The 27,657-nt window shown below is 41.9% G+C and overlaps 2 protein-coding genes across 3 annotated transcripts in view; one reads left to right on the forward strand and one right to left on the reverse strand.

Moving 5' to 3' along the window:
• OXCT1 (3-oxoacid CoA-transferase 1) overlaps positions 1-27,657 on the reverse strand; it is a 139,616-nt gene that overhangs the window by 88,188 nt on the left and 23,771 nt on the right. Inside the window, exons 5-7 of one of the 2 annotated variants that reach the window (XM_004422775.3) lie at positions 18,596-18,745; positions 14,342-14,448; positions 12,013-12,073 (exon numbers count right to left, since the gene is read on the reverse strand). In XM_004422775.3, coding sequence (XP_004422832.1) covers positions 12,013-12,073; positions 14,342-14,448; positions 18,596-18,745 — 318 coding nt within the window. The remainder of the gene's footprint in view (positions 1-12,012; positions 12,074-14,341; positions 14,449-18,595; positions 18,746-27,657) is intronic. The other variant, XM_087443237.1, reaches the window with a different exon arrangement.
• On the forward strand, positions 18,781-26,998 carry LOC147914608 (uncharacterized). Its single transcript, XM_087443011.1, is given in 3 exon segments — positions 18,781-18,794; positions 20,368-23,336; positions 24,552-26,998. Coding segments are annotated over 3 exon segments (3,024 nt in total). The 3' UTR covers positions 24,593-26,998.

A 27,657-nucleotide genomic window follows, 5' to 3' on the forward strand; every position in this document is an offset into this window, starting at 1 on the left:
TGGAAAGTATCTATTTTTGGACTTTAGTCCCTCTGATGTTTACAGGCAATGTTTGTGCATGTAGGTGAACACAAATCAATGAATATCTGAGGCCTTCTTTATTCATTTTGTTTCTCTTGCACCCAAAAGAATAACAAATGTTACTTGCGGTGAAAAGAAGTCAAGATAGACATTCAGCACAAGCAAGTTTCATCAGGGAACAAACTTTCATTTTCATCTCAAACCAGAAAATCTGAATCTTTTGAACCAAAGTACAAAAAGAGATAAATAGGTCATTGGTTAATTAATACTCATTTAAAATATAACAGCAGAAGAGAGGTCATCAATTTTTGAGTACACGCAATTTAAGCCAACGAAATGACAGATTTCTAAGAACTTTCCTTTCTTCAAGGTGTCCGTCCATAATGCTCCCCTTAAAAGTCATCATAGCTTTTGCTTGATGCAAGGGATAAAAATATTTAGGTTGGTTTTGATGAGCTTTAAATATTAGGTAATATATTGACAATTAAAGCTAACAATAGATTTCAAACACAATCTTCATTAGTTTTTTTGATAAGGCACTAAAATTTTAGAAATCAGGGTTGGTAAGGAATTTTCATTCTCTTGGATCTCAAGAACTTTGGAAGACAGGGAAAGGGTAGGGAAGGTGAGCCTTGCCAGCTGCCATCCATTGCATAGTGCTGTACTCATCATCACTGGGACAGTGAGAACAACAGCAGTCATCTGAGGTTTATTAAAGCAGCAGGAGGGATCAAGGTGAGAACATAGCACTTCAGAGCTTTAGAAAACACATTCAAATGCCCTCTCCCACTGGTGCTCAAAATAGAGCCGTGAAATAGGCAAAGAGGAGATGCTATAAAGAAGCTGGGATTCTAAAGTAACTCGTCCAAGGTCACAATGCTACTGAGAGGCTAAGACACTACTCTTAATCTAAGATTCTGTTCACAAAAAGAAAAAAAAAAAGTCAAAGAAATATACTGAGACTCCTCAGGGCTTAGTCCCAGGACTTCTTTCCCTACATGGTCTCTTCTTCCATGACTCGAACTTATCAAATATATATGGATTACTCCCAATTGTATAACCCCCTTCCAGATCTCTCTTCTGAGCATGACACAAACATGCCCATCTGCACCTGCAACATCACCACCTGAATGCCTAAGAAAGCCAATTGATCCTAGTGAGCTCGTTTCCCCTCCTCCCACAAGCGCTGTTCCTCCCAGGTTCCCTCATCTCAGTAAGTGACACATCATTGCTCAAGTCAGGTCTAGGAGTCATTTTAATCTCTGCCTTTCCTCTACCCCAACACTTCACATCCAAGGCATCAGCAAGTCTAATAGATTCCTCTTACAAAATACTCTTTCCTCAATTCCATCACCTCTCCTCACCTCCACTCCACCATGCCCTCTCCCCTGGACCACTGCAATAGGCTTCTTGCTGGCCATTCTGCCCCCTTCTCGCCTCTGTCAAATTCATTCCACATACAACATAGAAGCTAAAATCATGACCCTCTCATTTGCACATAAAGTCCAAGCTCCTATAAAAAGCCCACATAGCTACCTATCTACATTTTCAGAGTTGTACAATTCTTTTTATTGACAAGCAACTCAGAAATAAAGCCTTGGTATTTTCATGGCATGCCAGTGGCAGACGGAGCACAGAAAATCAGGACTTAAACCAAGACTTCCAAGAGTCCTTTTCATTAAGCCCTTCAACTTCCTGGCGGTCTATTCCCGGAAATGTAACTGTGTCTCAGTTTTCTCATTTGTAATATTGTAATAACACTGCTTCTCCTCCTACCTCACCTGGTGATTAAGAGCATCAAATGAGACAATATAATGTAAAAGCACTTTGAAAAACGTAAGGCATTATAAAAACATAAAGTAATATAAAATGCACGCTACTAAAAAAATGGCACTCGAGTATGGAGTTTTCTGAGCCTTTGTTTACACAAAAGAGGAGTTAAGTGAATCTAGCTAAAATAATCAACTTTTGTCTCTCTTGTCACCAGAATATTCGGCCGGTGTGAACTTCTGCTTCTTAAGAGGACTGGTGCTAGACAGAAAGCACAGGGCTGCCCCCGTTATCTTCCTGATTTCAGGCCCCACCTTACCAACACATAAAGAATAAGCAGATAAATCATACAAACGTGTTTCTGACTAAAAAGATAATAGGAAGCTAAAAGCCACAGTTCAGAAGGCTGAGAAAATCAGCCTCACCATCCCCAAAGTCTATCCAGTCCCCTTCTTCCTCCCTCTCTCCAGCGTGCGGAGGGGACAGCTCCAGAGGAGATGAAAGCCCAGGGCAGTGGGGTCCTTCCAAACCCCAGCGACACAAGACGACTCCAAGTCTGGACCACTTCCATAGCTCCTGGAAGCTCTGCCAGCCAGCAGGAGTTGCAGCCACATGCCAGATATGGGTTAGGTTGGAGAAGTCCTCACTCCATCACCCCAGGGTGCTGACAGTTACCTGGCTGTGCATTTGTGTACACAAGAAACTCGACCTCAACTATGACATAAGTCAAATAGGCAGGAAAAGATAAGACGCTCCTAATAAAATGAGTCCATTGATACACGATTATAGGAAAGTCAGATTTAGGGCAAAGGCATTGAGATATTAAAGAAATCGTAACAACTCTGGCAGAATAAACAATGGCTGTATATAATCTTCCTTTCTTCATGGTTGCCTCCAAAACAGGCCTACCACATTGCATAGTCATGTCACTACTTCTACCCAAACTCATACTATTCAATTTAATTTTTCATTGATTCTTTCAAACCAGTTATCATTATTTTATTTCCGTTCTTCTTAAGCTCATTGGTCCTTTAAGAAATAATACTGAGTGACATTTAATATATTCAGACTACAGCAATGAAAATTATGCCGTAAATCAAGAGTCTGCAAACCTTTTCTGTAAAGGGCCAGATAATATTTTAGGCTTTTCAGGCTGCACATTGCCTTTGTCATGTATTCTTCCTCTTTTTTTTTTTAACAACACTTTAAAAATATAAAAAAACATTCTTAGCTCTTAGGTGGCACAAAAACAGGCCACGGGCTGTAGTTTATCAACCCCTGTTGTAAATAATAATTGTGAACTAATATTATATAGAACATATACAGTTATACACAACATGATTCAGCCTTTCATTTAGAACAAATCAAAATGGTTCAACAGACTTCTTTTTCCTTTCCTTCCTTTCCTTTTCCTGAAGCAGGTACTAAAACTAGGAATGCTCTGTATTAGAGAAGGATGAGGAATATGCCCGCTTTTTCATGAGGCAAAAATTCTGCCCAGATACTTTTTCTCCCCCCAACCCAGGCGGTCAAGGATAAAAGATGCTCACTAAGAACTAATGAAGTATCACTTATAATGTACATATTTATAATGAAATTTAAAAGATTAGCTTTATACAGTGCAGGTTGATAAAATACACATTTGTGAAGCCTCAAAAATTATAAATAGATACAAAGTCAAAAAGCCAAAAATAGCTAGAATAAAATTCACCAATCCATCAAAAAGGGGGCTGTATTATTAAAACGACTTTCTTTTAGGATCTCTGCACTAACAATAAAAAATAGCACCAAAATTTGTAAGGATAATGGCATACAAATGACTTGCTGTAATTGGTATTTCTACCCCACAATGCAATGAAGTCCATTGTACCTGAGATAATGGAACTCGCACATAGTTGCTGCATTGTTACCAAGCAACAAGAAATAAAATGTCAGGGTTAGCACTTGATTTAATATATTTTTATCATCAATATACCATATTTCTATCCTGCTATTCTTCTGGATGTAAATGGTCATTAGGCTAAGAATTATATTTAGTAATCTACAAGAGTATGCAAAAAAAAAATGCAGTAAAGTTAAAACTGGGCAGTCGCCAAGTCTATGTTTTTTATATTTACTGCTTCCTTGGTAGAAACAGCAAATATTAACATAATAGTAATTCTATTACTGAGAAGATTATTTTGCCAAAGTACTCAACGACAATATGTCTTCACTAAATACATCTTCATTAGCATTCAAATATTTTCAAACCAATGTTGCATTTCATGAAAATTCAAGGAAATGAATGAATTGTTTTTAAGTACTCCAATACTTTGAAATAAGCAGAATTAATTGGCTCATTTAGTTATGTAAGAATAGTTTCATCTTATCCGTCAAAGCATTCTGTCTCTGGCTAACCTGTAGCACAAGAATTTACAGATATCTCTTTCAGAGTGGTTCAGTAATCAACTAAAAAAAGTAAAATCCAAAAGCATAAATAAAATCTTATAACTGAAAAACTGTAAGAGAAAGAAATGCAAATTAAAGATATTATATAACCTAAGTTTACAAATCAACCAATATAAATGATATCCATTGCTCACTATATCCACCCCAAAGTTAACACGTGGGAAGGCGACTGTATTCTGCCTTAGGATCAAGGGTTCCCAGGTTTCATGGTGGGTTGGTGGGAAGACAGTGTTCCTTCTTTTTGTATTGTATCAAATAGCTCTCTTACCTGCCCCCTTCCCTTTTTTTTTTAAAGAACTTGTGTGGAGTGTTCAACCCAACTGGCCCAAGTGGATGAAGTAAAAAGAATTGGGATAAACAGTTTCTTGCTGTCCTCATTCTTCAGACTAACTAACGGAAGTAGAAAGCTTCACCAGGACAATACTAATGTGCAGGGAAGGGCATTTAACATATAATGCTTCACACAGTGAATGTCAAATTTGACATTTCAGCCAAGTTCTCATAAATATCACATCTCCACATGTCAATCAGAGCTCGTGTATATGAATGAATCCCACACAGGCACGAGCAGTAGTTGCCTATATATGTCTGTGCCTTTGAAATTCAATCTGTCTAATGAAGTTTCTCAACATGGTTAGAAATGTTTGTCTTATGTGGTCAGAAGCTTTAATTTTTTCCTGTTTATACTTATTTTTTTTCTTTTTACTGTCTCTTGGAAAAATTATGAGTTTCTCTGCTTTTGAAAATGTAAAATCATAAGGCATTAGCAATCTAAAGATTAAGAATAAAAGAAACTTCAGAGGAAAGGAATTATGTTTACCCCTTAGGCATTTTCATTTTCTCTGAAGCAGGAAGGAAGGTAACCAAAGTCTCTAAAACACTGATCCATTAATTGGCCTGCTTGGTGGAGATTAAATGTTCAGAGGATCCATTGAAGTGATTAAGTTACGTGGTTAAAATCCACTGTGTTCCCACCTTCTATTGTAAAGTGAAATAACAACCAGTTTGATCACTTCTGCTAAAGTAATTCACGAGGAGTTATCAACGCAAACTCCTTCAGACGGGGCCAGAGGGTCACAAAAGCCAAGAGGCTCCAATCTCAACATCACATTCTCCGTTCACCTCAGAGTTTTAATGTCAGATTTAGGCCTAATCATCCTTGGGAACTAAAATCAACTAAAAATAGAAGTCATATTTCAAATAGCCCAGAAGATACTGCCATTACTCTCAAGAAAGCTACCCTCATGTAAGACTCCTTGGCCGACCACCTTGCACTGAAGAAAGGAGGGTATGTCAACCCTCCTCCTCAAACCCACCAGAAATGCTCCCACCTCAGGCCTTTCCACCTCTACTCCTGCTGCCGGCCAGACTGATCCCCTCGGACAGCTGCAGAGCTCTAGTTTCCTCACTTCCTGGAGGTCTTCACTCAAAAGTCATCTCAGTGAGGCCTTTTCCTGACCACCCTATCTAAAATTTCAGTTTCTTCTCCTGATATTTCATGTCCCTTTTCATGCCTTGTTTTTCCTCCTTAACATTGATCAGGATCTAATACACTATATTTTACTTATTTATTGTATCTATTATCTATCTATTGTATCTATTATCTATCTTGACCATCAGAACGTTAAGCTCCATGAGGGCAGGGATTTTTCTCTTTTGTTCAGGCTGTATCTTCAAAACCTAGAAAAGTGCTTGGCACACTAGAATTTCTGAGCTTCATTGAACTTTCCCTAAAATGCCATTGAGATATATCTGGTACTTGTTTAAAAATAATACAGGAAAGAAGGAGATGGGGATGTGGACGGGGCAGGAGTGATCACGGGATGATAGTAACTGGAGCTGCGTGATGAGCTCAGGTGGGTTCATGACACTCTTCTGTTTACTGTTGTGTAAGTTCATCATCCTTCACCATAAATATTGAAAACAAAATTTTTAAATATCATTTACACTGCAATCTCCACCTTCCTTCCCTCACCCACCAACCAAAAACAACACATCTTCCTGGCAGGATGGCAGATGTACTCCTAATCTTTTCCTCTAGTTAATCTCCTAAGGAGAGATGGCATGTGCCAGGCATTAGTACAGAACACAGAAGTCACAGTTCCCAAAGCCTGGATCTTCTAAACAAAAAGTCTTAGGATATCACTTTGGACATAATCTTCCATATGTCCACACCTTATGACTTAGAATTTCTTTTAAAGCAAAGGATTGATAAACACAATATTCTTAATAGTGGCTGTCTCCACAGGGAGGCAGGTGGATGAAAATGAGTATGAGCAATCCTCTAATTCTTACCTCAAGTAAATTCACAGGTGTTCAATTTATTATTATGCTTCATAACCCACACAGGCTACATGTATATCATATTTGTGTGCATCAAATATCATAATATAAACAATGCTTTCATAATAAGGAACTATATAAATATACTATAATGTAAATATAATAAAAATAACTTTATTGAAGTTGTGATAATGAATAGACTTATTTTAACTGAAAGCTGAAATTAGCCAAAATAGTTAAAGAGGCCTTGTATAAACCTTGCTGTCTTCTAACACCAGCCAGGGCACACGCCTGTTGGAGCCAGCTGGGTTATTTCAGTCACAGGCAGCCTCAACAGCCTTTGGTGGCTGAGTCAGACGACCTTTTCTGACAGCGTAGGCATGCCAGGCTGCTTGCAGGAGACAAAGCGTCAACACTTTCCTGAGTGAAGCGCTCCTGTCCCTCCCCCTAGGTTTTCTATTATAAATTGCTTAAAAAAAAATGTAGAAGTAGGTCGTTTTCCAGAGAAACCCAGGATGGTAGGATACGCACCTAGGAGACTGGCAGAGGGGCTCACAGGGAGTTGAGGGGTTAACAAGACCCCTCCAAAAGCCAAATGAATTCCCCTTGGAAGACATAACAGTCCTGGCTACTCCTTCTTATACACACAGAATGCAAGGCCAAGAGTTGTTCCCTGGCTGTTTTTGCACTTAAACTTGTGAAGTTTATCAGGGAAGACTTCACCCACTCAAAGAGAGAGAGGTCCAGAAATAACACTGTCTGGGCTAAAAAGAGAGTTATCTCTCTGGCATGTGTGCCAGTATGCACACCCACTTGTACTATTTTTCCCAAGTAACTACCCACTTTTTTAAGAGGGGAGGGGGCGGAGATACAGCCAGCATTCACTACATCACAACTTTGTGGTGAACCATGCAAATGGCTGCAGGTTTTAAGAAATATGAATGCAATATTCATATTGGTTTTGTTAAAGGGAAAAACAGACATAACTGATTACCTCTTCGGTTTTACACAACTCATATGTTTGTTTAGAACACATCTGAAAAGGAAAACTTTTCTGAAAAGGAGTAATGTTTCCTTTTTACAGAAACTAGAAATAAGTCACGTCAAGGGCAAATTTGATATTCTCTTTAATTCAAGATAAACATACTGGTTTACTTCTTGACATAAAACATTTACTGGAAATTAATGAGAGAAGAAATTATGAGCAAAAAAAGCTTGCACGTTCCTTTGCCACCCTGCTTCTAAGTCCAAAAATTTTAAGATGTCTAAGGGAATTATCATTAATATTTTAGATAGTTATAGTTTTACCCTCCTTAAAACTCAAGTGACAAGATGTAAACAGGGAGAGAGGCTGAAAGGACGCAGCATCGTGGAGTGGCAAGGAGCTTCAGGAGACAGACTCTAACCCAGATTTTGCTACTGAAAAGTCCTCTATTTCCTCATCTGTAAGAGAAAGGAGAGGAGCTAAGAAGTCTAAAAAAAGTCTTTGTCTGAAATGCAGGGTATAGTCACTGTTATAGTTCCTACTGCTTACGATGCTGCAGTACTAGAATAGACATTCAGTCACCATGTTTAGGGAAATTTGTGAAAAGCTGCAAAGTTCAAAGAGGCTACACAATAGAATGAACGGAGTCCAAGAGAAAGACTGAACGAACCCTTAGGGCTATCAATCACAGGATGACACTCTTCCCAAAGCCATCTCCAAAGTAGATGGTACTGGAGGAAAAAAAGACCATAATGGAAATAATTGGCAAGAAGGCCAGAGATACAGGAATAGATTGGCCAAAACCTCCCTATCTGCTTGATTCTAATAGTCAGCATTGAAATGGCCTACTGCTGGAGATTCAATATCTTTCAAGAGCTTGAAACTTCATCCATTTATGATGATTTGAGAGTACCTCATAAAATAATGGAAAAGAGCAGACACCCTGGAATCAGTCTTTCTATGGTTCCATCCTAGCTCCACCTAGCTGTGTGACATTAGGTATGTAACTTAACCACTCTGTGTTTTAAAGTCCTCATCTGTCAAATGAGGCTAATAATGGTTCCTACCTCATAGGACTATTGTGAGGATTAAAATAATAATAATGTACATAAAGAATACAGAAGTAACTAATACATAATAAATACTAGATTAATGGTAGCCATTATCTTTGTTAATATTTAGCAGGCAGGAGAATATGCTGGTAATTATTTATCTCTGAAGATTCCTCTTAAATACTACACTTCAGAGACCAGCTCATAATCATCCATCCCACTAGGATCACCATAAAACAAAGCAGGACAGGGCTAGAGGAAAAGTATTATAGAATCCTGGAGACCAATGCCGGTAACGGACTGCACAGAAGAGGAGCTGGAGGCCCACGGTGCTCACTAGACTCAGAATAATCCACAGTCACAAAGTCAAAACACACTTCATGTCAGAAAATGGCCAGTCTATTCATCATCCCCAATTCCAAATTATTTTCCACTTTGGAGCGCACAGTTCTTACAATTCAACCTATGGGCCTGTGGACCTCTTCTACTACGAGCACGCAGAGGGCGCAGGCTTACAATAATCTATCGTCTAAGTAGCAGTTTTGCTTCTATTCCTAAACTAGAATGACAAATTAGATTTCATCTTGATCCTTCTCATTAAGCTCTGTCCAATAAAACTTTATACAGTGATGATAATGTTCTATATCTATACTGATCAACACAGCAGTCACTAGCCATACGTGAAACCGAATTTTTACTTTATTTAATTTTAATTTAAATTTTAAAAGTCACATGTGGCTAGTGGCTACCATGCTGGACAGTGCAAATACCGTCAATTGGAAGTGGCTGGCTATAGCACGGTATTGAAAGGGATCCTAATGGGAGCTTGGCCTAACAGGAACGAGTGTGCTATGTTAGATCTGAGATGTGTGTTCTAGGACAAGAGACAAGCCTTTATCACATTTGCAGGCTCAGTTAAAGGATTTTATCTCCCTTTCCTTTACACCAAAAGAGAACCTCTCTTTCTAATATCTACAATGATTCTCAGATACTTGAGGGTCATTTTTTGCTCTTAGAAGAAATAAGATTGGCTGAAAAGAACCAGTTTATAAAGGAAGAAGAAGAAGAAAAAAAAGAACTTCACCCAGAATAATGCATAATGCCCCTTGATACACAGAGAAGAAATATTAGTTTCTAGCCGTTTTATAGAAGTACATAAAATCAATATAGTGTTAAACTATCGATTATTTTAAGTTACGTTATAGGCCTTTCTTCATCTGTAATGTTACAGATGTGTGCCATGGACAGGTCATTAAGACAATCCAAGAAATAAAAAAAACAGATTACACAGAGAGAGCAAACCACATTTTCTATTTTAAGTGTAGAAAAAATACTGCAGCCATTGCAAAAGAAATTACCACACCTGGGTTGAAAGTACCACATCCCCCAGCACTTTAAAAATAATCTACCTCACTTCCCAAGAAAGGAACAGAACTCTAACATTTGATTGTTTCAAAAATACCACTGTACTGCCTCCATGAAATACCATCTTGGCCAAGCGTATGGAGGAATCAAAAGATGTCACATACACAACCAACCAGCTGGAAGAAAATAGCTGCAAACCATATATCCGACAAGGGGTTAATCTCCGTAATATATAAAAAACTCACACATCTGAACAACAAAAAAACAAATAACCTGATCAAAAAATGGGCAGAGGATATGAACAGACATTTTTCCAAGGAAGATATACAGATGGCCAATAGGCATATGAAAAGATGTTCAATATCACTAATCATCAGGGAAATGCAAATCAAAACTACACTAAGATATCACCTTACACCCATGAGAATGGCTATAATCACCAAGACAAAAAATAACAAATGTTGGAGAGGACGTGGAGAAAAGGGAACCCTCATTCACTGCTGGTGGGAACGCAAACTGCTGCAGCCTCTATGGAAAACAGTATGGAGATACCTCAAAAAATTAAAAGCAGAAATACCTTATGATCCAGCTATCCCACTACTGGGTATCTACCCAACGAACCTGAAATCAACAATCCAAAGAGGCTTATGCACCGCTATGTTCATTGCAGCATTATTCACTACAGCCAACACGTGGAAGCAACCCAAGTGTCCATCAACAGATGATTGGATAAAGAAGATGTGGCATATATATACAATGGAATACTACACAGCCATAAAAAAAGACAAAATCGTCCCATTTGGAACAACACGGATGGACCTGGAGGGTATTATGTTAAGTGAAATAAGCCAGACAGAGAAAGACAAACACTGTATGACCTCTCTCATATGTGGAATATAAACTAACACATGGACAGAGAGAACAGTTTGGTGGTTACCAGGGGGAAGGGAGGGAGGAGGTGGGCACAAGGGGTGAAGGGGCACATTTATATGTTGACTGACAAATAATAATGTACAACTGGAATCTCACAATGTTATAAACTATTATGACATCAATAAAAAGAAAATTTTTTTTAAAAAATGTCACCCTCGGCCGGCCCCATGGCTTAGCGGTTAAGTGTGCGCGCTCTGCTGCTGGCGGCCTGGGTTCAGATCCCGGGCGCGCACCGACGCACTGCTTCTCGGCCATGCTGAGGCCGCGTCCCACATACAGCAACTAGAAGGATGTGCAACTATGACATACAACTATCTACTGGGGCTTTGGGGGAAAAAATAAATAAATAAAAATTAAAAATAAATAAATAAATAAAAATAAAAAAATGTCACATACAACACTACTGTCATGAATCAAGAACATATATTTTCATTTCCAGATCCCAGGATGGGTTCCTATAAAGCCCTCCCAAGGGAAAGCTATCTCAAACTCCCAGGAAAATTTGGTTCCAAGGTGATCCTCAAAATCTCAACTTAAGAATCACTTTGAGGTCTCCTTTCAGGTTCATATATGTATAACCAAAATGGCAGGGTTTTAGTATAACCACCTGTTTCTGTCCAGAGCTTTAACTCCGGGAAGGCTCTAGAATTATTCAAGTCTCTCCCAAACCCTGAGACATCCAAAGGAGAGTCAGTTAGCGCCTTAATTCAACTGCTCTGAATAGAACCACATCAAAGCAATTATTTGTACTACCCTCCTTCTTCCTCAAAGAATTCACACTATTTAACATAGTAAGAAATGAACTTCTGATACAACGTACTATTTTCCTGGGATTCTATATACAAAAATTCATCTTGAGATTTCACCCAAGAAGATCTATTTAACACAAGTACCAAAGGACTTTTATAAGCCATTCTATGGCTTGATTCCCAAAGAGAACATTCTAGTGAGATCCTAGCTAAGCAGAAAGCTAATGTTACAGCAAAATTTCAACTATGATGTATTTAAATAGAATCTTTCCATATGCAAAACAAAAAAGCTGTCATTGTTTGTCCTCCAAAAAACAAATGAACTGTTGTACTTTTTCTTGAACTAACACGTAACATCAAGTTAAAAAATTAACATCAGGAAATCAGAAATAAGCTGTTCTCTTACCTCCACCACTGTGGTTTCTGCAGCTTTGCACATGGGCAGGTTGAAATTCCTGGCACTTTTCCTACATCAGGGGTGGGGGAAATAAGAAAGTGGAGAAAGAAGACCAAAAATAAGACGCACTTCTTTCAGCTTTAATTATAGATTAAAAGAATTTCTATAAATTAAGAATCTGTGAATCTTAGCAAATCATATTTTCCATTAATGAAGTTTTATAATTATTTTATAAATGAAAATAATAGAATGCCCACTTCACTTAATTATATGGTTTTTAATGGGGTTGAGGGAAAGAGGGGCTATTTTTCAGTTTCAACATATAGATTACACACAGGAAAATAAAATGGATATTAATAAATATATTTAAAACTAATTTCCCTAAATATTTTAATGGGGATACCACTTTATTTCTATAGTTAAATATTTCACTGAACTTGCTCTTATTAAAATATTAAGGAAAAGCAGCAAGTGCTTCATACGAGAAGGTATAGTAATTATATTCTCTATTAAAGAGAAGCCTATTGAAGCCTACTGCAGAAACTAAATGAAACATTCATTGGTAATTTGTGAGTCACCTATAAAGATAATTCTGGAGAATCAATTTCTAATGAAATTTTTGAAAGTACGACACCCACATCAGACCCTGAGGTGTAAAAATTTCAAGAAGGTGCCAATTTTGCTGATGGTTTTGCATTCCCACATTTCTAAATTAATGCACTTCCTCTAACCATAAAAATCTAAATGTATTTTTGTTTCTGAGAGTGTTCAGTTGATAGAAAAATTTCTTTGGTAAACGGAAACAAGTCACAGGTGTTTTACTAGTCATTTAAGCCACTGATGTTTATTTCACTTGGATTCAAGAACAGGTGTGCCCTTGAGAGGAGTCCTGTGTACTTGCACAAGTTGTTGTGTTGGATTCCACCAGACATGCAGCATCAAAAGCTCCAAGGGCAGAGTGGCCAGAGGTAAGGGCATCCAGAGCTCTCCCACTTTAACAATGGCCTAGACAGACGTCTGTACCAGTGGTCTCACTAAACATGAAGGTGGTCCTAGAAGTCAGTATCTTAAGAATCTAGGTCACTTGACCATTGGTGATGAGTGCTCTCATTTCACATTACTGTTCAATGGTTACTTAGCATAAACCATAGGCATAAAGTCTTTGCTTAGAATAGCCCTTGTGCAGTCTTTAGATAACTAGAGCCAGGGAGTGGAGCACGGATAAACTCATGGAAATATTCTAAATAATTCATTTCCATTTGCTACTATACAATTTTATTAATTTTTTTTAAAAAGCAACTAAAGTTTGCAAACATTACACCAAGGTGTCAGATAAGGTAGACAGGATGCTAATTACCAAAATTAGCTGTAATTTCAAAAACTGGCTGAATTCAAGAAATCAAATATAGTATTAATATTATATAGATTCTTCAGAAATGAACAAAGACAACATGAGAGTGGTCACTGAGAATTTAATTGAGATTGTACCAAAGCCGCATTTGGTAAAGATAAAAAATTGCGAACTAAAAGAAGCAAATGACAATATTATGAGAAAGAAAATGATTTCTGTAACCTAACAGATAAAGTTTTCAAAACCAAATATTTTGGAAAAACTTTTATATGTATATTCAAAGGTGGTATAATTTTAACAACTATATAATCTATAAATCCAAGATACTAAATACTTGATATTTAGTATGCTTAGGATAATCAAAAGATCTTGAAATCTATTAAGCCTATGGCTTAACATCCGTGGTTATCCAGATAATGAGAATGAAAGTTTAGTATTACTAGGTTAATCAACTTTTCAGATAGAACCTTTATAAGTATTTCCCAGTAGACACCAATAGCACTGGAAAAAAACTGATCTCAAAGATTATTAGCAATATCTTTCCAGAATATCAAAGTAACTTAGACATTTTAAGATAATGCATGTAACAATATCAAAATTAAATATAATTGTGTGGTTTTGTCATGTTTTCTAAGCATGTCTCCACATTATAACTGGTCTTGGTGACTAAAATACACAGGGAAAAAAATAATTTGTATGCGACTATATTCAAGGGCGTATAGATTCAAATATTTAACAAGCAGAGCAACATGGACACCAACCAATCAGAACAGACTTCCATGAGTATACTACACCAGCGAGACCACGTAGCAGCAGCCCTGCACACACATATATACATATACATGTGGGTGTGTTTGAGTTTAAGTCTTTTTTAAACGAATTTTTAAATAGCAAACACATAAAGATATCCATTTTATAATCACAATTTAGGAAACAGAAAGTTGCTGAAATGCATCACGTTAATATTTTTTAAAACCATCACACTACCTGAAAATCACGTTTCCTGCTCGGTCTGCCTTCCAGGCTTTCACCAAAGCAAAATCCCCTGTAATTGCTTCCTCTAAAATAAAATGCCGACCGTTAAACTCTCTCACCTGCAGGAGACAAGGAGGGCATTGTCAGTGATTTGCACGGGTCTTGTTTGATTGTAATATGTGCTCTGATAGAGGCAGATAAGAAGGATACGAGCTTAGTCAGAGAAAGTTTCTCCGAGAGAGAAGAATCTAAGCTGACACCCGAGGATGAGTAGTGGTAGGCAACTAGGATTTAGTTAAAGTGGTGGAAGGCGGTACCAAGGGAACAGCAAGTGCAAAGGCTCAGTGACAAGAGAGAGCTTGGTAAATTTGAGGAACCAAAAGTTCCACATGCCTGAGGCATACACTGTGTGTGTTAGTATTCACTTTATTATTTGCATATATAGGTTATGTATTGAATATGAAAAATAGTCCCTCTTTCCCTCTACCCCAAAAATATATATATATAAGTTGCATGAAATGGCCAATGTATTGTTTTTGCACATAAAATAGTTATAAAAATCCATTCATCTCTCCTAATTAATCTATAATCATCTGTTGAGATTTTAATTGGGATTCCTACGATTTGTAGATTAATTTGGAGAGACCTGGCAAGCCATACATTCCCACCCATGAGCATAATATATGCCTACTTTTTTTTTGAAATCTTCTTTTACCTCCTTCAATAGTTTTATAACTTTCCCCATAAAAGCTTTGTATATTGTTTTAGGTTTATTCATAGGGACTTATGATGCTACCATAATGTTACACTTTATTCTATTACACCTCCTCTTCTGTCACTTCTGGTCCAATGGAATGCTATTGATTTTTGTATATTTACTATCGTTTAATTTTACTATGAACTTGTGGGGGGTGGTGGCCGTGGTGCATAAAGCAAAACTATGCTACGGCATCATGTTCCTTTTTCTTCCTGGGGATTTATCTCCAGGAATTGAAACAAAAAAGAGAGGAAACCACGTCACTTGGTGCACTCCACCACTACCCAGGATGGCAGCCACTTGAAGACAGAGCTCCATTCTCCTTCCTACTGCACCCCCTAGTGGACAAACTGCATGCCTTCTGTAGAAAGCCTCAGCAGAAGAGTTTTGGTACGTTTCCTTTTCTTCACTACAGTTTAAAACAGAAATCCTTTCTTAAAGAACAGTTTCCTAAAAGACATTATCCCACTTTCCTGCTAGAAAATATTAATGAATTTAGAGAATCGCTGATAAACGAGGGTCTTTGGATGAACTTAGACAAATTACATGAAAGATATTTATAAGCTTACATCAATATACAAATTTTTTTTAAGAGTCTTATGTATTTCAAAGTCATTACTGTGAATACCAGTGATGACAGCTGGGTATTTTACATACAGTTCTAGAAAACCAGGCTAAATATATGCTAATCCAGGGCAGAATTTAAAAATTGGTGTTTTTTTCCTATCCCAATTATATAATTTCCTGATGGGTCTACACACTAACTGTTGCTGAGTGTTAGCTATTCCAAAATCTAAAAACAGGCAAGGAACTGGTTTTGTCAAACTAGCTATTATACTCACTTGAAAGAGTTACGCATTTCACGGTCCCCTTACTCATCTTTCGGTCCTTCCTTGAATCCACTCCCTCTCAGTGAATCCACTCAGATTTTCACTCCCTCTACTCCAGAAAAACCCCTCTTCAAGGTCGCCAATGACCTCCACGTTTCCAAATCCAATGGTCAATTCCCAGCCTGTATTACCGGCCTCTTCACACTCTTTGACACAGTTGATCACTCCCTCTTTTGTAAAATTTCCCTTGTCTTTCAAATCACCAGACTCGCCTGGGTTTTCTCTTCCCTCACTAGACACTCTTTTCCATGCTTCTTTGCTGCTCCTTCTCCTCTTCCCAACCTCTAAATGCAGGGGGTGTTTTCCAGCTGCACCCCAGCCCTAGCCACTCTTCTAGTCCCACAGATTTAAATACTCAATGCCGATGCCTCCAAAGTTCCTATCCCAGCTCTAAACTCCCCCCAAGCTGGAGCCTACTGAGCGCCTCCTCTTGGAGTCTAATGGATGTCTCAGAGGCACCATCCCTGATGGCTGATTACTCCCATGCTTTGTCCATCACAATAAGCAGCATACTTGATTCTTATCTTTTTTTACACCCTACACCCAAGCCATCAGTAAATCCTGTTGGCTCTACTATCAACATATATCCTGATTCCAACCACTTCTCACAAATTCCACTGTTACCACCTGAGTCTAAATCACCTCCCACTCCCACCTGGATTAATACAACACCCTCTTAATCTCTCTCATTGCTTCAGTTTTTGGCCCCCTACCAAAAAACTCACTTCCCAACAGCCACAGTGATCTTTCCAAAACGTAACTCAGCTCTCCCACTTCTATTCAAAACTCTCTGTTGGCCTCTCACCACTCAGCCAAATCCAAACTCATGTGATCTGGCTCCTGCCTCTCTTCAACCTCCAATTGTACCACTGCCTCATCTGCTCTGTTCCAGTCTCACTGCCCTGCTATTCCACACACAGGGCAAGGCTGCCTCAGGACCTTCCTTCTGACTAGAGCACAACCCTATGATCTTTGCCTGGTTCATTCTCCTATTTTATTCAGGTCTCCACCAAATGTCACCTCCTCAGAGACGTTTTCCCTGACCCAGTCTGGAACACCACCTCCTTGGTCACTGACCACTCTCTCTGCCTTTACCTGACTTGATTTTTCTTCACAGCACTTTCAGTACTGACATTATGTGTTTGTTTATTCATTCCTTCTGAGTTCCGCACTAGCAGAGGGACTTGGTCTAGATCTTCCCTTTTTCCAGGGTACTTAGACCAGTGCCTGGCAAATAGTACGACTTCAATAAACATAAGTGAATTAAGGAATTCACCCACTTCTTCTTCCTAACCTAGAGAAGGGAAACAAAGAGCTAACAAGAATTGTTTCAAGAAATCGTCTGTTGTATTTCTAGGAGATTCAGACAAAATGACAAAACTACTAGATTCATGCACCTGACTCCAGGCAGAATGAACCTAGATATTCAGGACAAATCCTACTCTATCCTAGGTTTTCCCAGGGTGAGTTAATGCTATAACTTCTAGCAAGCTCTCAAAGTATTAACCCAATTTTTCTGGGCATCTTGATCTATATTACTAAGATCCATTTTAATAATTAGGCTCCTGTATTTTACTTTTCCAAAAACTTTTTAAACCTAATTAGGCAGTAAAGAAAGAAGATAGAATGTAAAAAATGTTAATAAAAGCTTTGAGTCAATATAGGTCAGTCCAAGCAGAAAGGCAAAGCTCCAGATGGAGGACGCGGCGGAAGACAAACACTGAAGAGCAGGGGACACGTTCGATGACCTTTTATCTTCCCTCAAAACACGGGGGCGCAGAGCTAACATCCCTATAAGCAGAAAGGTGATGAGAGCCCTTGATTTACTAAGTTTTCTCTTCCCTAGAGCTAAGCTCCCCATTTCTGCAAACCGTGCTAATTCTCTTGAGCCACATGGGCAGGGAGAAGGGAATAAAATACAGTAATGAAATATTAGCGTGGGCAATTTTTAAAATTGGCTCAAATCTGAGTACCTCAAATACCTATATCTAGAGTTCTATTTTTTTCTAATATGTGAGTGAAGTTACCTAGTATAAAGGTGCCCATCCCATCGGCACTTCAAATAAAACTAAGTCATTCGGTCTAAAGCTCAAGTGTGTCCAGTGCACAAAATGAAGGATAAAGGAGACAATATGAACTCTCTCTCTCTCTCATTACATAATTACAACTGTCCCCTGCTTTTCAAGATTGTAGACAAACTTGTGATTTCCTTGGCTTTCTTTTTCCTCCTCTAGTCACATCCGGAAGGGGCCTGGGCATGAAGAGTTTAATACCATATATATCATACATCTATTCTATTTTCCACTTAAACATGATCGGCAATTATAAATGCTCCTAAATTTGTTAAAACCTCTCATAAAACTAACCTTGACTCACTCATCTGATAAGGATTATAGTTTCTTTTCTTCTCACTTATTTATTCTGGTTTCTCTATGTGATTTTAATTATTAGCAGATCCTCAGTTTTAGCTAGAAATTTTATCTAAAATAGTTACATAAATGAATGATGGTGTTTGTTCTCACACAAAGGTGATTTTATACTTATTTACCCAATGAGTCCACCTGGAATCCCATGCTGAAAGAGGCCTCCCGGTGTTACCTGGATGGGAGTGCTCCTTACCTCTCTTGGCTTGCTGGCAATGGCAATGCTGCCATCAGTGTTGTATTTGATTGGTGACCCTCCTTCTTGCACCAGGGTCCCATACCCTGTGCTGGTGTAAAATGCAGGAACTCCAGCCCCACCTGCACGAATCCTCTCCGCAAGCGTGCCCTACAAGTGAGCACCCAACACCCTATAAAGAGTTCATGAAGCACACTCTGTATGTGGACACACAAACATTCACAGAAGTGGTTCCTACTCTCTAGAGGCTTATCACTCTCAACAGTACCTGAAGGAAGTAAATTATATTAAAAATTTAAAAGTTAATACCTTAGAGACAGGCACCTCCACACCCTAAGGATTCCTGGTATAAGGGAGAACGTTTATCGATCCTGACTGACTCTATTCATAGAAGACTCGCCCTAAACTGTTCGGGGAAAATTGAGAACAAGAGAGTGCTCCAGAGGGATAAGTTTGGGAGGGTCGGGGTGGAGGGGGTCCAGATGGGGACGCGTGTGTGTAACCTGATAATTGCTTCGCGCCATAGCAATTCGCGCCATAAAATGTAACTGTTTAAATGTTTTAAATTAGCCAATCATGTAAGACCGCGCCAACCTTTTCCCGCTTTATGCTTCCGAATCCTATAAAAGAGCTTGCCCCTTAAGGTTCGGGTCGACCCTCTGTCTCCTGCGTAGAGATACGTGTCGACCCGGAGCTCCGCAATTAAAACCTCGTGCATTTGCATCAAGCTCGGTCTCCTGTGTCTGTGGGTCCGCGCCTTCCCGAGACTGGAGTTGAATTTCCTTTTGGAATCCTACATTTGGGGGCTCGTCCGGGATCTGCGCGGTCACCCCAGACTCCGAAGACCCCTTGGAGGTAAGCCTGAGTGACTGGGTGTGCGAGTGTGTGCGGCGCCGCGAAGCATTGCTTTGGTCTCGGTATCTGGGCAGCCGCCGCTTTGGGCCGAGAGGGCCCAGCGGCGGCAGTGGCAGACGTGCTGGGAACTGCAGGCTGCAACCCTGGGGGACGCCCCAAGGGACAAGGGGAGTCAGGAAAGCCTGACTACCCCCTTTCAGGTAGAAAAAGAAACGGCACTCTTTTTCCCAGGGAGGACACGAAACTCCCTCCCGTCTGAAACCGCCTTCGGTTGGCTTGTACAGACACCAACCGGGCAAAGTTGTTTTTGTCTTGCTGTGTTTTTGATGTTCATTGTTCTGTTTTTGTTCGTTACGTGGACCTCATTTGACGGGATGGGACAGACTATGACGACCCCCCTCTCTTTGACCTTAGACCACTGGACTGAAGTGAGAGCGGGGGCGCACGATTTGTCGGTAGAAATAAAAAAAGGGCGTTGGCAGACTTTTTGCGCCTCTGAGTGGCCCTCCCTCAATGTGGGTTGGCCCCCTGAGGGGACGTTTAATCTAACTGTTATCCTCGCGGTGAGGGCTATTGTTTTCCAGGAGAAACCGGGGTCCCATCCTGACCAACGACCATATATTACAGTGTGGCAGGATCTGGTGCAGAACCCACTCCCGTGGGTTAAGCCATGGGTAAAAGCAGAAAAACTAAGCCCCCGAGTCCTGGCGCTGCAGGATGCGGAGACACGGCAAAAATCGAAATCAACTCGAACAGCGGAGTCGGAGACCCCTTCGGCCCCCCCCCGGGGTCTACCCTGAGATTGAGCCTCCTCCCGAATGGCCCCCTTTCTCGCCTCCCCCTTACCCCTCCCCCGCTCCAGGATCGCAATCAGGACGGAGGGCGACTGGCTCGGGTCCCTCCGCTGGAACCCGAAGCCGCCGCGGAGCCACTCCGGACGGGCCTGATACCACGGTGGCGCTCCCGCTAAGAGAGTATAGAACTCCTGCGGGGCCCAACCAGCTGTCACCCCTCCAGTACTGGCCTTTCTCTTCCTCAGACCTGTATAACTGGAAAAATAACCATCCCCCCTTTTCAGAAAACCCCGCCGGATTAACCGCCCTGATAGAGTCCCTAATGTTTTCCCATCAGCCCACTTGGGATGACTGTCAACAGCTCTTACAGGCACTCTTCACCACGGAGGAGAGAGAAAGAATCACACAGGAAACAAGAAAGAATATCCGAGGCACCAACGGGCAGCCGGCAACGATAGCTGAGGCGGAAAAAGGGTTTCCGCACAACCGACCCAACTGGGACTATAACACGGCTGAAGGTAGGGGGTCGCTGTCCGCTTACCGCCGGGCTCTAGTGGCGGGTCTCCGGGGAGCCGCAAGGCGGCCCACCAATTTGGCTAAGGTAAGAGAGATTCAGCAAGGACCCACTGAACCCCCCTCCGTTTTTCTAGAACGATTGATGGAGGCTTACCGCAGATACACGCCCTTTGATCCGTCCTCGGAAGGGCAGAAGGCCTCTGTCATTATGGCCTTTATTGGACAGTCAGCCCCAGATATAAAAAAGAGATTACAAAGGCTAGAGGGGCTGCAAGACTACGACCTGCGGGACGTAATAAAGGAGGCTGAAAAGGTGTATCATAAAAGGGAGAGTGAAGAGGAAAAGCGAGAGAGAGAGAGAAGGGAGGCTGAGGAGAGGGAAGACAGGAGAGACAGGAGACGAAAAAAAAAACTAACTAAAATACTGGCCGCAGTGATAAAAGCGACAGGGCCAGATCACAGACAGTCAGGGAACCTGGGCAACGCCCCACGACCAGGCTCACGCAGACGGCAACCCTTGGACAAAGACCAATGTGCCTATTGTAAAGAGAGAGGACACTGGGCAAGGGAATGCCCCAAAAAAAGGGCCACACCCAAGGTGTTGTCTTTAGGAGAGGACGAAGAATAGCGGGGACGGGGCTCGGGCCCCCTCCCCGAGCCTAGGGTAACCCTAACTGTTGAGGGGACCCCTATGAGTTTTCTGATTGATACTGGGGCTGAATATTCAGTACTGAAGCAACCTTTGGGGAAATTAAAAACTAAAAAGACTCTGGTTGTTAGAGCCACTGGGCAGAAACAATACTCATGGACTACTTCCCGGACAGTGGACTTGGGGAAAGGAAGGGTGTCCCATTCCTTCCTAGTGATTCCTGAATGCCCGACCCCGTTGCTAGGTCGAGACCTTTTAACCAAACTGAAAGCTCAAATAGATTTTGCTCAACCTCGGCCTACAGTATCCTGGTCCGCACCTACCACCATGATATTGGCCCTGGAGCTAGAGGAAAAATATCGGCTCCATCAGCAGCCTAAGCCTAGAGCTCGGCTCAATACCGATAAGTGGCTGATCGAATTTCCAACGGCATGGGCTGAAACCGGGGGACTAGGGACGGCTACGAAAATTCCCCCAGTCGTGACAGATCTTAAAGCCGGAGCCCTCCCGATAAGGGTGCGTCAATACCCAATAAGCAAAGAGGCCAGAGAAAGAATCCGCCCCCATATCCAGAGGCTGCTCCAACAAAGAATCCTGGTTCCTTGCCAGTCTCCTTGGAACACCCCCCTCCTGCCTGTAAAAAAGCCTGGAACTAATGATTATAGGCCGGTCCAGGATTTGAGAAAAGTAAATAAGAGAGTGCAGGATTTACACCCTACCGTGCCAAACCCATATAACCTACTCAGCTCCCTCCCCCCATCACGAAAATGGTACACTGTCTTGGACCTGAAAGATGCATTCTTCTGTCTACGGCTTCACCCAAAAAGCCAATTACTTTTTGCTTTCGAGTGGCGCGACCCTGATATGGGGATCGTTGGACAACTGACTTGGACGAGACTACCTCAAGGTTTTAAAAACTCCCCTACCCTGTTTGATGAAGCCCTCCACAGGGACTTGACTGATTATAGGGTTAAAAACCCTCAAGTGACTCTTTTACAGTATGTAGATGATCTACTGTTGGCGGCAGAAACCCCGGGAGACTGTGAAGAAAGGACCAAGCGCCTCCTGGCCGAGTTGGGTGAGTTGGGATACCGGGCGTCGAAAAAAAAGGCACAGTTGTGCCAGGAAAAAGTAGTCTACTTAGGCTACACACTAAAGGACGGCCAAAGGTGGTTAACCGACGCACGGAAAAAGACTGTGACCCAGATTCCGGCCCCAACCTCCGCTCGCCAGGTAAGAGAATTCCTGGGGACAGCCGGCTTCTGCCGATTGTAGATCCCTGGGTTTGCTACCCTGGCTGCTCCACTGTACCCATTGACTAAGGAAAGTAGGAACTTTGTCTGGACTCTAGAGCACCAGAAGGCTTTTGAGACTCTAAAACGGGCATTATTAGAGGCACCCGCGTTGGCCCTACCAGATTTGACCAAGCCCTTCACCTTATATGTAGATGAAAAAAAGGGAATCGCCCGGGGAGTCCTAACTCAAGCCCTTGGGCCCTGGAAGCGCCCAGTCGCATATCTATCAAAAAAACTGGATCCGGTAGCCAGTGGATGGCCCTCCTGCTTAAGGGCAATCGCCGCCACTGCCCAGCTGGTAAAAGATGCAGATAAGTTAACTCTGGGCCAACAGATAACCGTAGTAGCCCCCCATGCCTTAGAAAACATTATCAGACAGCCTCCAGATCGATGGATGACTAACGCCCGGATGACTCACTACCAAAGTCTGCTCCTAACTGAGAAAATTACCTTCGCCCCACCGGCCATCTTAAACCCGGCCACACTACTGCCCGAAGCAGATAATGAAATACCTGTTCACCAATGCGGCGACATCTTGACATCAGAAACGGGGACCCGACCCGATCTGCCGGATGAGCCATGGGCTGGGGCCCCTAATTGGTACACCGACGGCAGCAGCTTTATGGCAGAAGGTAAGAAGATGGCTGGGGCTGCTGTGGTAGACGGGAAAAAGACTCTGTGGGCAAGCAGCTTGCCGGAAGGGACTTCTGCACAAAAGACTGAGCTTATCGCCCTGACACAGGCGTTAAGGTTAGCTGAAAATAAGACTGTAAATATATACACGGACAGCAGGTATGCCTTTGCTACTGCCCATGTTCATGGGGCTATTTATAAACAAAGAGGGCTGCTTACCTCGGCCGAAAAAGATATCAAAAATAAAAAAGAGATTCTGGGCCTCCTAGAGGCTATACATTTGCCTAAAAAGGTGGCAATCATCCATTGCCCAGGTCATCAGAAAGGCACCGACCCCATAGCTCAAGGGAACCGCTTAGCAGATTTGGAAGCCAAGCGGGCGGCACTAGGACCTATGGTCCTGACTCTCCAGGGAGCTAAGGTCAACAAAACTGTCTCCGGTGGGAAACTAACTAAAGAAGAGAAAGTCCTTTCCGTTGCAGAAGGGCGAGAATATCTATCACATCTACACCGGCTAACCCACTTGAGCCCTCAGAAACTAATTAAAATTATTGAGGCCTCCCCGTACCAGGTACCAGATTTGAGAAAGGCGGCTGAGGAAATTTATAAAGATTGTAGAGCTTGCGCTCTCACAAATGCTGCAGTTACCAAATACCGCACTGGACATAGACTCCGGGGAGACAGGCCCGGAACCTTTTGGGAGATAGACTTTACTGAAATCAAACCGGCCCGGTATGGGAATAAATATCTTCTAGTATTTGTAGATACCTTCTCGGGATGGGTAAAGGCTTTCCCCACCCGAAAAGAGACTGCCTCTGTAGTAGCCAAAAAGATATTAGAAAAAATCCTCCCGAGATTCGGGATCCCAAAGGTAATTAGATCTGACAACGGTCCTGCATTCGTTGCCCAGGTAAGTCAGGGACTGGCCAGTCAACTGGGGATCAATTGGAAATTACATTGTGCTTATAGACCCCAGAGCTCAGGCCAGGTAAAAAGGATAAATAGAACAATTAAAGAGACCCTAACTAAATTGTCCATAGAGACCGGCGATAGTGACTGGACAGCCCTCCTGCCCTTTGCCCTGTTCCGCGCCCGGAACACCCCACAGGGACCCTTAAAACTTACACCCTTTGAAATCCTCTATAGAACCCCTCCCCCTTTGGCACAAATAGGGATACATGACCCTGACATTATACCTTCTATACCTTTGTCAGCCCGCTTAAAAGCACTCGAGGCCGTCAGGCGCGACATCTAGAACCAGCTAAAAGAGGCCTACCAGCCTGGTGATCTGCTCATCCCGCACCAATTCCAGGTTGGGGACTCTGTCCTTGTGAGACGACATCGGACGGGGTCATTAGAGCCACGTTGGAAGGGGCCCTACGTAGTGCTCCTCACTACGCCCACAGCAGTCAAGGTAGACGGTATAACCTCTTGGGTTCACGCCACACACGTAAAGAAGGCACCCCAGAATGCAGCAGATCTCTGAAAGGTGGAAAAGACTGATAACCCTCTTAAGCTGCGTTTGCGTCATGGGAACGGCGAGCAAGTCGTCCAATCCTAATCCCCACGCTCCTCAACTGCTCACGTGGCAAGTCGTCTCCCAGGTAAGAAATATAACCTGGTCAATCCAAAAAACTGCTTCCCCTTAGACATGGTGGCCAGACTTACACCCTGACCTTTGTAAACTGACTATAGGAACCCCCGACTGAGATTTCATGGGTCGACGAAGGGGGGCAAAACAAGCCGGAAGATGCCACTCCCCCCATCGCAAGGGTAAACTAAAGACATACCCCTTTTACGTGTGCCCCGGTCACCACAGACCTCGTTCAATTGACTCCTGGTGCGGGGGCAAAGAAGACTTCTACTGTAAAAACTGGGGATGTAAAACCAGTGGGACTACTTATTGGGAACCCTCCTCTTCTTGGGATTTAATCAGGGTTAGAGCAAATTATAGCCACCAGATGAGTCGGGGCTCAGAATGCAATACCTGGTGCCACCCCTTAACCATTCAGTTCACAGGGAAGGGAAAAACAATTAAAACCTGGATCGAGAATGGTCATTCATGGAGAATAAGATTGTACAAAGAACGGTACGATGATGGCCTGACCTTCTCTATTAAATTAAAAATAAAACCCCCCGCCAGCAGACCAATAGGGCCAAACGGGATCCTAGCCGATCAGAGGCCCCCTCTGTCCCAAAAATCCCCCGCCAGCAGACCGATAGGGTTAAATAGCCCCAAACCCCCCCAGGTAAAATCCATAACCCTAAATGGGGCCGTAGATATGGTCACCAGATCTGCTCTGCGACCACCATCTACGCCACCTCCCGCAGTACCTACTGAACAAAGATGGCACAGACTGTTTAACTTAGTATGGGGAGCTTACTACGCCTTAAATGATTCCAACCCTAAAATGACTGAATCATGCTGGCTATGCCTAGCAGTCAGCCCCCCTTATTATAAAGAAATTGCCACCATGGGGGTCTATAATAACACCCCAGACCACACGACTTGTCTTTGGGGCAAAAAAGGGCGGCTAACCCTAACGGATGTGTCGGGGACCGGTTCAGGACTATGCTTAGAAAAAATTCCCCCAGGCTACCAAGCTCTATGTAATAAGATTGAAGTCAGCCTTCCGACTACTCCTGGTCATTTTTTGGTACCAAGACCCAATAGGTGGTGGGCCTGCACCACGGGCCTAACCCCCTGCATCTCAACTAGCGTATTCAATTCGTCACAAGATTTTTGCGTGCTTGTGCAGTTGGTGCCTAAAATTTATTATCATACTGCCAATAGTTTCGAGGATGAATTTGACCAGAGATCCAGATTATAGAAAAGAAAACCAGTATCCCTCACCCTGGCTGTACTCCTGGGACTGGGAGTTGCCGCGGGCATAGGGACTGGCACTACGGCCTTAGTCACAGGAAAAAGGGGATTAACTGCCTTGAACAATGCTATAGATAAAGACCTCAAGACTTTAAAACAGTCCATCTCTAAATTAAAAGAGTCCCTCACCTCCCTGTCTGAAATAGTGCTCCAGAATAAAAGAAGATTAGATCTGCTGTTTTTAAGAGAGAGAAGACTTTGTGCGGCCCTTAAAGAAGACTGCTGTTTCTATGCAGATCACACAGGGGTAGTCCGAGATTCAATGCAAAGATTAAAGAAAAGATTAGACATGAGGCAGCAAAGCAGGGAGGCGCAACAGAGCTGGTTTAAATCCTGGTTCACTAAGTCCCCCTAGATGACGACCTTACTATCCTCCCTAGCAGGACCCTTGCTGATTCTTTGTCTACTTTTGGTCTTTGGACCGTGTGTTTTCAATAAAATTACTGCTTTCATAAAAAAAAGAGTCAATGCAGTGCATGCTATGATGCTCCAACGCCATTACCAAGCTCTCCCACACAATGAGCCACTGATAGTAGACACCGAAAACTAAGTTCTAAGATTAGAACTAGGGACAAAAAAAGAAGTGGGGAATGAAGGAAGTAAATTATATTAAAAATTTAAAAGTTAATACCTTAGAGACAGGCACCTCCACACCCTAAGGATTCCTGGTATAAGGGTGAACGTTTATCGATCCTGACTGACTCTATTCATAGAAGACTCGCCCTAAACTGTTCGGGGAAAATTGAGAACAAGAGAGTGCTCCAGAGGGATAAGTTTGGGAGGGTCGGGGTGGAGGGGGTCCAGATGGGGACGCGTGTGTGTAACCTGATAATTGCTTCGCGCCATAGCAATTCGCGCCATAAAATGTAACTGTTTAAATGTTTTAAATTAGCCAATCATGTAAGACCGCGCCAACCTTTTCCCGCTTTATGCTTCCGAATCCTATAAAAGAGCTTGCCCCTTAAGGTTCGGGGTCGACCTCTTTGTCTCCTGCGAGAGATACGTGTCGACCCGGAGCTCCGCTTAATTAAAACCTCGTACATTTGCATCAAGCTCGGTCTCCTGTGTCTGTGGGTCCGCGCCTTCCCGAGACTAGAGTTAAATTTCCTTTTTAGAATCCTACATACCTAGCATTGTATACTGGTGTATTTCACTAATGCTGTACGCTAGAAGATTCATTTAAAACAATTACTGCCTCTCTAGACAACAACCTCTCTCTAATCTTAATCCACATTCAAAATGTAACTGCTTATTTGTATAATCATGCTTCCTGCTTCCAAGCCTCCCACTGGTTTCTTGACATCATATTCTACATCAGTCTATTTGTAATATTTTAAAATTAATTTTCAAATCTGAAATATATAACTTAAACTGTACACATTAAAATACATATAATTTTTTGTTTTACTGTGTGCTATATGTAGCTCTGGCCTGAA

Source organism: Ceratotherium simum, chromosome 18, assembly GCF_057802395.1.
Source record: "Ceratotherium simum simum isolate JZ-2026a chromosome 18, ASM5780239v1, whole genome shotgun sequence".
NCBI classification, from domain to species: domain Eukaryota; kingdom Metazoa; phylum Chordata; class Mammalia; order Perissodactyla; family Rhinocerotidae; genus Ceratotherium; species Ceratotherium simum.